At 38.4% G+C, this 12365-nt stretch overlaps 1 protein-coding gene across 1 annotated transcript; it reads right to left on the bottom strand.

Annotated features, from left to right (window-relative positions):
- Positions 1-4009: 4009 nt before the first annotated feature.
- Positions 4010-9070, bottom strand: LOC132263951 (glucose dehydrogenase [FAD, quinone]-like). The gene is made up of 3 exons (XM_059763973.1): positions 8577-9070; positions 5603-5853; positions 4010-5534 (listed from the first exon to the last, which is right to left on the bottom strand). The coding sequence occupies exons 1-3, from the start codon at positions 9068-9070 to the stop codon at positions 4183-4185; spliced, it is 2097 nt and encodes a 698-aa protein (XP_059619956.1). The 3' UTR covers positions 4010-4182.
- Positions 9071-12365: the final 3295 nt, after the last annotated feature.

Raw genomic sequence — 12365 nt, 5'->3', positions numbered from 1 at the left:
GGTCGCATAGCAATTGATCGCGTGTTGATCTACATTTTCAACACTTTTGTTCACCACCATAACGCACTAACCTTAATTTTTTCCCAATTTTTTCTTGCCTCTACATCCTAATTAATTGAAATGCTTCTTCTCTCGCATCTCTCGCACCACAATGGATGTGATCTTGCGTGAGATCAGATGAAATGCCACACGTTTGACCAAGATGACGGATCTATTTGGACTTTATTATTATGTGCGGTTGTTTTTCCCGCTTTCTGTCTGCGATGTTTTCTGCATTTTAAGATCTTTTCATGGTGATCTTGACACATGGTGATAATTTAAGAATATCATTTAAATTTTTTCAAAGAAAAATTATTAATGAGAAAACAGTTTCACTGCTTTCAAAATTAGGTACAAATAAGACGTGCTGAAGTTTTTCTTTCACAGTGAAGAAACTCTTTTTATCATGAGTCATGAAATTGAGAGAGAGAAAGATCAAACAACTAATAAAGCTAGCATTTAACATCTCTGTTGATTTTTTTTTCTTTTTCTACGACTCTGTCTCGCCACAGATTGTTAATGTGTATGAATGAATTCATTTGGGAGGCAAAGCGGCAATAAAAAATACTGCAATTAAAGTTCATACGACGATCGTCAATTGGATGATAATGTTGATGGGAAAAGAGGTGTATATAAAATGAGAGAAAGAATATTGTGGAGCATTGAAGTGACACTTTGAGATCGTTGACCCTCAATTGTGAAGTTGCATTTTTCATGCAATTGTGAGCTTTTCATTTATCACAAAGTGAACTTACATTAGTCACTGAAACAATCCTATGGCAAAATTCGGATGCATTCTTTTGATGATTTTCACTTCCACTTTCCAAAAAACACGCACAAAAATCCCTCGTCAGTGATTGAAGATCGCACTGGTAAAGATTTCTTAGATGGCACACGAAATCACTGAGAGCGAGAGAGACTCTTTAGTTGTTGCACAACACAGGAAATTCAACCAAAAGTCACACAGTGAGGTCAATTGTTTCTTAATTTGCTGATCTGATCTCTCCTTGTGCAGATCATTGGTGATCTTTGACTTTTTGCCACTTCACTACCAACTTTATGATCACTGATATTTATAGCTTTTCTGCGTGAATCGCAGAGGTGTGAAAATTTTCTTTTTCTCTCACACTTGATGAGACTCTTCGACGATGGTGTGGTGAAGAGAAAGAGATCTTTTTTCCTCTTGTGTCCGAGCAGTTTGCGAGATGTTGGTAAAATGATGAAAGACACGAGCAGTGGAGAAAGACATCGCGCGGTGGGTAAATTCACGTCGATTGGGGAGGGAGAGACATCGAAGAGACTTCCACAAGTCTTTCTCTTTTCCATGGCACGGCTTCTTATGTGTCTGTGTGTTTGTGTGGTAAAAATGAGCTTGACTGGGTGTGTATATACACTAAACATTGTATAAGAAGTCTTCAGGTGGAATTTCTCTCACTCTCGTGCGGTAAAACTCTGGTTTTTCCTTCTCAAAGTCAAGTTTTGAATATGTGTGATGGTCGACATGGAGTGAAGAAAATGTAAAGAGAGCTTTTCACATATGCATGATACACATTTTCTCAGGAATCACCGTACAATTCTCTCTAATGCTGCACAATGTGTCGAGGCTGCAAAAGTAGATTTTAGAAAAGGAAAGTTGTCCAATATTTCTTGTCGTTGCAGCGCATTTGCAGCGTGTGTGCATTATATGTGGAAGATCGCGATCATCAGATGGAGAAACAGCTGCACTTTTCTGCAAATGCAAACTTTCCTTTGAGACAATGATGAAAAAAAAACAACCATTTCACACAGAAGTGTTAATCATGTTGGGAGATTATATGTAAAAGCCATTGAATGTATTGATTTTGATTGATATTGTCTATATGCGAGAGTAACACAAGATGCTCACAATGATCTTTCACAGTTTCACTGACATATTAAGAGATCATGATAATTTGTCTTGGTGTTTAACTTCTATCAGTCTGTGCTTTTTATTATTAACATTGTGAAAATGATCTTGACCTGTTATCCTAGTTTGATTCTTCTTCTCCTGTGGATAATTTTTAGTTTCAATAAAAGTATTTCTTCTCTTCACCATAATCAACAATATTTTGTCAAAAGTCTGTTTTAATATTTCATGAAGTTCCGGTTGTATTCATCCTCTTTCAGTTAATATGTCTTTCGTAATGTTTTGTCTGGACTTTTTTAGTAGTGCAAATAAATTCTATTGGACTGTTTTTTTTTCACGCAAAACTGACATTTTAGAAACTCTCTCTGTTTCGACAGAAATATGCTAATTATTGGATAAAATTTCTACTTATATTGGTTCACTTTCAGGTTGTCTTTCAATGCTAAAAATGGCATAATTATGAGAGAGTATATTTTTCAATTTCAGATGAAATTGAAAGTATAATTTTCCATTAACAAGCCAATGTCGAATTTTCTTTGTCAAAATTACCAGTCGCGATCCTGGCGTGTTTTCAGTGCAGCGAAGTCGATATTTTATGATACAAAAATTGGCATTGATTGAATACCTGTTCTTCATGACGAGGTGAAAGAGCAAAAAGTGCAATTTTACTTTCACTATCACGAATTTGCCAATAAATCTCACTACAAGATGTTGCGAATTTACGAGGTTGACTTCCATATGGCATCGCAATTAGCATTAAATATGAATCAGTAGCAAAAATGAACTTGACTTTGAGTGTGCGAGAAAAGGAAAGAAAAGAAAGAAAAATTTGCAGCAAAAAAGAAACACACTTTATTGAAAACATCATCAGCTAAAGCATGGATAAATGCATGTAACACGAGTCACAATTGAAGGTTACTTCCTTTATTGTTGGAACTTTCTTCAAAGAAGATTTGTTGTTGTCTTTTTTCGTCGTCGCGTCGTTGTGCGTTGCGAAGATGTAACATTGAACTTGACTAGGTATGTTTTCACTTAAAAATTCACAGCAGGAAAAATTTTTACTGTGATTAATAATCCACTTGATTTTTTATTATTGATTCATCTCTCTCTCGCTTCAATTTGGGGAGAATATAATCGAAAAAATATGCTCACGAGGAAATAGATTTAAGTGACTTTCACTGAATTAATTGATTAATGAAATGGAGTCTAGTATATCATAGGTTTATCCTATTAATAAAGATAATTAAATATTTGATCTTCAAAATTAGAAATTTTCCACGAATTTCAGGGAGTTTTTAGAGACATTTTATGGAGATACAATTAATAACGTCGTATATATTTTTGTGGGCAAATGACTCATTTCGTGATATTTGATTTAATTGCCAGTCACACCTTCATTTCCTCCCTAATCTCACCCCTAATCGCTATACTTCCCCTCACTTTGAGGCAGAATTAAAGTTGATGAGGTAAAATACTTTGCCGTGAAAAGTCATTTCACACTAAATTCATAGGTTTTATTTGGGGAATGCGTGCAATTTTCCCCAATTTTCCCCCGCCGTCAATAATATATGGGTTTATCAAAGAAATTTCTCGCGACTCTGCAATAGAAATCATCATTAAGTCTTACGAAATTTGGGAGTAATTTTCTTCATTCAATCCAGTGAAAGAAAAATGTCTTTCGCTAATGGATACAAATTGGTATAATATAGCATTACATATTGGATTAATGTCGCTTTTTCGGGGCTCTATTTAGCTCAGACGTGCTCCGAACGTGCCAATGGTGGTTTTAGTACACATTTCACTATTCACAGCAGTGAAATTATAAACAAAGTTGTGTGTGGAGAAAGCGCTTTTGTTGGGGGGATTTTGAATGGCTTCGCAGTTGATGGAGACGCCTGGTTGGCGCATTTCAGCAATGTAATTTTGGTGCATACATTTCAGGCTCTTTCTCTTCGGCTTTCCAATCAAAGTTGTAATAGCATTTTGAGCAAATATCTGTTTATGACATCATGTTGTATTGGAATTCCGACAGCGCATGGGCGTGTTTTGATTGTAAAAGCGTAAATATTACTCTTATTCGACACTTTATTCACACAAATTTGACATATAACAATTATTTACACATTTATCTACATCAGAGCGTAGTTTTCCGTCTAATTTCATCCTCACTTACTCAATATTTATATATGTTGGAATTAATTTAATGAAAGGGGTTTGATTGGTAAATATTTATTCCCTAGTAAATCTCAACGGAGTGACTAATTCTCGTTCTCTGTCGCATTTGCGGCCGCATCACCGGTTTCGTTCAACTGCCTTCGTCCTCGGTAGGTTGTTGGCATGTCCTGCATCCAGAGATCCTTCACCAAATCCGCTCCCTTTTCGCCAATCATAATGACTGGGGCGTTGATGTTGCCACTCGTGATCACTGGCATGATGCTGGCGTCAATCACTCTCAGGCCTTTGATGCCGTACACCCTGAGCTGAGGATCCACCACGGCGTCCGGGTCCCAAGAGGGGCCCATCTTGGTCGTGCCTGACATGTGATAGATGGTCATGGTGTACTGCCGAATGGCGCATTCCCAGTATTCGTCCGTGAAGTGGGGCAAGTGCTTGCAATTGGGCAGCTGTTTGCTGTGAAATCTGGCGCCAAATTGCTTCATGGCCACGGTTTCGGCAAGGGTGAGAGCGGCTTTCACGCCCTCCCGCAGCACATTGACATCATCCTGATGTGTTAGGTAGTTGTGATAGAGTAGAGGATGTCTGAGGGGATTCTTCGAGTGGAGAATCATGTAGCCTCGACTTCGTGGGCGAAGCATCATGGGGAAGACGCCAAAGACATCCCTGTTGTTGATTTCACTGAAGACTTCGTTGTAGAAATCGTCACTTAAGCCGTGAGCATTTTTGATTTGAGTGCCTCCGTCGGAACTCGTCGAGGCACTCGTGAGCATAAATTCAATGTCTGGCCAATCATCTGTCTGATTAGCGTATTTTGTGCTAATAAATCCCACCGCTTCGAGTCCAATACTGCTCGTGAGCGGTCCATCTTCTGTTGTGGCATATCTGATGGCTGAGTTGAGATTCACGAGGCGTCCCATGACAAGACTGATGGGTTTGTCCACTAAAAACGCCAATCCACCCACGGCGATGTGATCCTGAAGATTCTGACCGACTCCTGGCAGTGGATGAATGACTGGAATTCCGACTTTACGCAGATTTTCCGGCGGACCAACGCCGGAGAGCATCAGTAAGTGGGGTGATCCAATGGCGCCGGCTGACAGAATAACTTCTCTCTTGGCAAAGACCTTCTGATGTTGACCGTTCCTTATGAATTCCACACCAAGAGCTCTCTTGGTGGCTGGATCAATTATGACACGAGTGACGTGACTGAAGAGGGCGACATGAAGATTCTTCCGCAGACGAACTGGCCTGAGGAAGGCTTTGGCTGTGCTGCATCGCGTTCCTCGTCGCATTGTGAACTGATACAGGGCGAATCCCGTCTGTTGCTCCCCATTCACATCCACAATGTCATAACCCATCTCTTCGCCAGCCTGGAGGAAGGCGATGCCCAAGGGAGTGTTGTACGGAGAGTCCTGGATAGTCAGATAACCTCCTGAGAGAGAACAATCAAAAGATAGCTGTTAAAATCTGATTAGAAGATGTCTAAAGTGCATAAATTACCAGTTCCGTGTTGTCTCTTATTCACAGCTAAGTAGGGATTCCGCTGGTCTTCTGACTTCCTGAAATAGGGTAAGATGTCCTCATAACCCCATCCCGGGTTTCCCAATTGCTCCCACTGGTCGAAGTCTCTCTTGTTGCCGCGAATGTACAGCATTGTGTTCAGGACACTCGAGCCTCCGAGGACTTTTCCTCTCGTCCAGCAACATCTTTGATCAATCATGGCTTGACAGGCGGATTTCTGTGGTTGCGTCCTGAGTTAAATGCAAATGATTAGTTTGAATTCACTCTAAATGCATTAAATATTTGCACAGTGATTAATCACTGTTTTTCTATTCGTGTGTCACATTTCTCAATGGAACTACGAGTGTTTGAACTTGTCATATTTGCTTGCTGTATCAATTTTGTTGGAGCTTTAAACGTCTGTCTGTGCGTCGGCTCAACCACGTGGCGTAAACTTTCAGTTTTAATCGAGAAAGATCAACAATAAAGAGAATGAGAGAGAGAGAAAAAAGAGCATAAATGCGATTGTTGGTGTATGTTTGATTTTGTAATTATTAGCTATTGGTAAGAAAAGTACAATCAATTCAGTGACAGACTCAACAGCTTATAACCGGCTTTCGGCATGTAAAAAAGGCAAGATTTTGACTGTGAGAAGATTGTTAATGTACTTTTAAATATGACCTAACCCCTTAACCACTTTTACTGCTTGTCTCGCGTTGACCAAAAATGCCATTTCCAGGAGTGTCTCAACAGACTTTCAGATTTCTGAGTGGACAATTATTTAAATGTGCTACAATTCAAACGTGATTGAGAAATTAACATTTCACTCCAAAAAACAAGCTGAACAGAGTTGAAGTAAAATCTAATGCCAAGAGCAATTTTTCCGCAATAACAAACTATGAAATTTTCATTCGGTTCAAGTTTAATGTATGCACAGTGAGACACACGTGAAATTAATTGGCTATGGCGGTGTTTCTCCTTTTTATTTTGGATTCAAAAGCCAGTTGCACGGGAAGTGAAGAAGTGGAAAATTCTTTAACGCCATAATTCACAACATTTTCTCAATATATAGTATATAAAAATCACTTAAGAAATTTGACCGAATTTTTCCTTTCTCAAAGCACACAATGTTTCAAAATACTGAATAGCTAATGACGAAGTTGTTACTCAAATACTATTTTTTCCCCCTCTGCTTTTATTATTTATGAATATCTCCGGAGGTGTGAAAAAATGATTTTTGATGTCTTGTGAAGCATGCGTTGACGATGATTGAAAGTAAGCGAGACATAAAATTAATTGCAGGAGGCAATTTTTGTCCATTAAGCCATGTTGCCAATTTTGATTGCATAAAAATTGGAAATTTGTGGGTCACTTCGGCGGTGGTTTGAGTGAAGATGCAACAACAAAAGAAGTGTATATTGTAATGTTCGTTCATGTATCTTTCACGCAATCTAATTACAGAACGAGAAATTTGCTTTGGTGCAAAGAAAAAACATGCTATTGCACTTTACAGTATACTATTTCGTAAGGTTGATCATTTGTGACAAAAGGCACGCATTGATCATCACGGAATGTCAAAGAGTAAAAAAAAAAATGCCGAGTAAATTGGGTGAATTAGCATGGAATGGTGAAAAAAAAAGAAAGTGATTTCTCAGTGGTGAAATATGAGGGGAAATCGCGGAAAAATCTATTTTAACGGTGAAATGATGGAAGTATTTTAATGAGATAATTTAATTAACAATATGTTTTTTTCGTAATTAGCAAGAAAAAATTCATTCGTCTTAAGGAAAAATGTCATCATTTGTGCGTGTTTTGGAACACTGTTTTAAAAAGTACGCGTGCTGACATTTATTTATTTGTCATACACAAAATTGAGACAATGAGAAATGGTGACAAAAGCACTCTCTTTTCGGAGAAACACGTGCAATTATAGGTGAATTTTAGCATATTACAAGCAGAATTAACATGGGTCAAATTAAATTAATTTGCAGAATTTAAACTGAAATTAGAGTAACGTTTTGTGTTTATTCTCTCTTCTACATATTTATTCAAGCGCGTTTTGTGGTGTAAAACAATTTAATGTGCCGCCCAAATACCACAATATTCAACGAACTTGGCGAACTTTCCTTTTCGTTTAGACACTTTGTATGAATTAACAATGAAACTCAATCACGCACGGCATTTTAAAAGCTATTTTGCAAACAGAGTGCAGCGAGGAAGAGAAATAATTGTGTGTAGGAAGAAGGAGAAAGACGTGGAATTTATAATCTTTGTCATAAAATCGTGTCTGTTGCTTATCTGGTTACTTTTTCTTACATAATAATTAAAGAGACATTCTCAAATTGAAAAAAAGAGCAATTTCTTCTTCACAATTTCCAGTTTGACTGGCTCAACTCAGACTTTTGCCTTCACTTTTATTGAGTGAATCAAAGGAAAAACTTCCTTTCGCATAGAGATTATAATAAAATAAATGGATGAGAAGAGACTCTGAATTTTATCCGCATTTTCGTGAGATGAAAAAGAAAGTTATGCTCTCATTATTTCATTTCTGTTTCTGTTGAATTACACAATTTGCAAATATCAAAAGCGTGTGAGTCAATGCCAATCGAGGCATAACGCAGAATATATTCGTGAGTGTTTTTGGACAGCAAAATGACTTAAATGGGTGCATCGGTTATAAAAATTTGAATTAATTTAATTCACTTTTGGACAGAGAGATTACTTAATAATGTTGATGGAGGTCGATTTCGCGTGAATCACAAAAGTGAATGCCAAAGGAGAAATATGTTTCAACTGAGAAATTTTTGTTGTTATTTGTAACAATTTCAAAGCAAACAACAATTTCTTTGCACGAAATTTGTGTCCTTAAACTCCACGTCGAGTTTGTCTTGCGTCATTGAAGTAAATTTCTTGGTGCGATTGCGAATTTTGGACTCAAGAAAGGGCATGACGAATTACAACAATCTCTTCTCACCTGTATTTCCAATCCAATTTGCTCTTGTGGAGGTAGAGAGAGAGTATGGGAACGTCTGAGATTTCTGTTTCATGGCCACCAGCTTCCAGAAGGAGCACCTTCCAGTCGTAAATCTCTGATAAGCGCGACGCCACGACGGATCCCGCTGATCCTCCGCCGACCACGATGAAATCGTATTCATTGTCGACTTGCTTGACGTTGAAGGGTCGATTCTCTGGATCGAAGAGGTCGTAGTTGTAGAAGATGAGGGATGAGATGAGGATGGGCAGGACGGCGAGTTTGCCAAGACCTCCGATGCCCGCGGCGGCGGAAATGGCGCCGCCAAACGCCTTGGCAGCGGCTCCAATGCCAACCACGGACTTCCCAACGCCCACCACAGTCGAGGCGGCACTTCCAATAGCCGCGACGGCTCCTTTGGCGGCGCCAAGGGCTGGTACTATTTTCGGCAGAGCCTTGACCACAGTTGCACCCACTGAGACTACGGGAATAGTCATAATTTCTGCCTTAATTTACTTTCCAATGAACCAATTGAACTCTGGGACTCTGTGCGAAGTCTTCGTGTCCTGGTAGGGAGGAATATCCTCTGAATGTCCTTTGAATTGTGTCTCAGCATCAAAATCGCGTGAAATGGACAAACTTTTCTCGCAACACCAACACATAAGATGACTGGAGGCGCGTCTGACACTCTGTGATGAATATCGTGAGGCAGTCACGGAAGCTCATTGCCATTGTGGACTCCCTGAAGCACACTTTGCGGAAGTGCATTAATCACAATTATCTACTAGAAACATTAACGAGATGCACTCGAGTGAAGACACAGAGTCATTTTTTTCTGCACAAATTGACGCTCAATCATGCAGCTTTTGCTGGATTTTTCATACGAAATCTGAGTGTCTACGTGCACCTGGTCATCACCAGGTGAATTTCGTCACCTGACACTAAACACGGAGCTTACGAGAGTGGGCAAAAATCACAGACACAAAACCACTTTCTCTGGATACCCAAAGACGAGAAGCCTGTGCTCAAATGTCTGCACAGCCAAGTGGATGGAAATAAACTGGCTCGCTTGATGATTTCTTTCGGACTCTATTGACTGCATTTTGGCCTTCCCGCCATCTCTCTTGCCGCCGCCGTGGAGATCTCGTTCGCCGCTCGTGCACGAGGAATATCTGCTGTCGACTTCAAAGTACATGAAACACGTTCGAAATGGAATTATGCAATTGAATATTTGAGAAGACTCGCTTTTTTCCTCCTCGCAATCTCTCTCTCTCTCTTTCTCTCCCACTCTCTTGCATTTCTCTCCACCGCGGATGACGCGCTCTTGCAATTGGGGTGGGAGGACACAAGTGGCGTGAAATTGATGTAGGTTCGCTCGATAGGGTTTTTGATTGCCGCATGATTCAAACGCCCAAAGGGTTAATTTATACACAGATAATCGATATGATTGCCAATTCTAATCTCTGATTTGATCAATCTCTTCTCTTCTCTTTACCAGGTAAATTTCCACACTTCGATCTTTCTCAATTTAATGCTCGATGTGAAAGGATTTTTCAGCATTGTGACTACGTGAGTATGAGGGAACAATTTCTTCTGATTGCAAGGAAATTGTCCACCAAGCCATAAGACATTTATGTAAGATTGTAAATCGATAAAAAATATCTCTATACTCAATATTGATTGTCGATGATCAAAATTTAGATATTGCAAATTTTTCTTTAATTAAACTCCGCATTGTTATGCAACATTCGTGGTTTTTCGGGCCACGCTATTACTTTTTGTCAATGTCTCTCTATTAATGTGAAATTGCATTCCTTAGACGAGAAATGATTAGGATTTTATTGGATATAATTTATTCATATTCAACTGTTGATGTTTTATTTATTACGCACTGACTTTCTGTGCGTGGTGAAAATTTGTCATTGCGCATGTTGCGTAAGAAGTGGGAAATTTGAAGCGAGTCACATTAAAATCATATGCAACAATTTTGCATTATTATTATGATTTCTTTGTGGTGTGAACGGAAGTTGAATTTATTTTTTATCTCTACCATTTTTAATTACAAATCTCGACTGTTAGGTGAGTGTATTTTCTCTCACACGATCCGCACATTATCTCTTTGCATAACATCATATGAGCTGATTAATATTTTCTGCGTGGTGGTGAAAAGAGAGCCAAATGTAATGTACAACCTTGACCAGCATTTGGTACTCTACCTTATTCCGCCGTTATTCACTTTTTCACCGTTTCAATCATCATCTGAAGACGCGCGCGCGCAGCGTCTCAAGTCAATTTGAATGTGTGCAAGTAAAAAGCGAATGTGTGTAGAAATCCAATATCTCATTATATCTCTGCGCTGTCGATGTAATAAATAGCATTTTTTATTTGCACACACTTCTTCTCACACTTTCAATGTTGATTCACATATATGAGATAATTATATTGATGAAGAAAACTTCACATTATTGAACATATCCAGTAGATATGTACACTATTTTTTCCTCTATGGAAAAGTAACGCTTTATTTATTGTTTCAACATATGTATTAAACATATTTAATGAGCAAAAGCTTCTGGTTTCTTTGACTTTGCTGACAACCATGAAGTTTTAATTGTCAATGAATGTGATAAAATGCAGCAAAAAGCTGCAACTTGCTAACAACACTTTTCCGGCTCGTTATGTGTACATTTGTCACACACGAATATGTCTGTGCGTTAGAAATTGGGTTTTCAACCTTGACACAATGCATGATCTTTCTCCTTTTGCTCTCCATTTGAACCGCGACATTTGACTGTATATAAATATAAATTGTGCAAAAGAAAATATCAATTGTTCTCTTAACTCAGAGGCAAATCTTCGTGGGAGTTTGTCGATGGTTTTTTGAGTGTGCTTATTACTTCTGAAAAGAGGGTTTATTATCGCGGTATAAAAGATACAACACATGAAGTTATTGATCGTGAAATTTCATTGTATAATTGACTAAAAGAAATCTCCTTAAACCACGTCATAAAATTGCGTTATCAGATGTGTTTATGCAAAAAAAAATTAACATATTTGCTTGTATGGAATGATTTACCCCGCATTTTGTACAAAGAAAGCTTCAATTTTGGAAGAATAAGTCGTACATATAAAAACATTGTCTATTTTCTGTAAATTTCGTGGCATTGCGCAATGTTTTTCAAGAGAGATGCCCATCTTGATGATCTTTTGTTGTCTCCCGACAGGGCACAAAAATGTTATGGAGTGTTCCAAGAGAGTTGAAAATTGCATTTGATATTCCTTCCGTCTGTGAAATGTCAAACATGAAGAAGAAGAGAGAAAAGGCTTAATTTTTGACAAGATTGTGTGAAATGTAATGCTGGAACTCTTGCGCAAGATGCTATCAAAGTTTTCTTTTCTTGTGCGCATACGAAAAATTGTTCGCTTGAGGGTGTGATGGTCAATTTAGACAGAGACTCAATGAATGGTTGTTGTTTCATGTGCATTTTGACGGCTCTTTGCGGCCACTAAGAGATATCATTCGAGGCAAAAGCATGCATTTCATTTGTAACGCAAAGAAAGTTTTCTTTTCATCAGCCATGCGTGCCCATCAGAGAAAATTCAGTGGAATTGTGTGAATGAACGATTGCTAAATTGAGTTTGTATTGCAAAGAGGATTAAAGAAGCGAAAGCCTCAATTACACATTACAGAATTGATCTTGATTGTCGTGACGCTGTAAAAGCTGCAGCAATTAGAAGGAAAATCACAGATGGAATATGGGAAATTTTTTATTAATCCAATTACACTGTGTG

This window comes from Phlebotomus argentipes, unplaced genomic scaffold (assembly GCF_947086385.1).
Source record: "Phlebotomus argentipes unplaced genomic scaffold, Phlebotomus argentipes genome assembly contig_40, whole genome shotgun sequence".
NCBI lineage: Eukaryota > Metazoa > Arthropoda > Insecta > Diptera > Psychodidae > Phlebotomus > Phlebotomus argentipes.
This window is presented reverse-complemented; position numbering and strand designations above follow the sequence as displayed.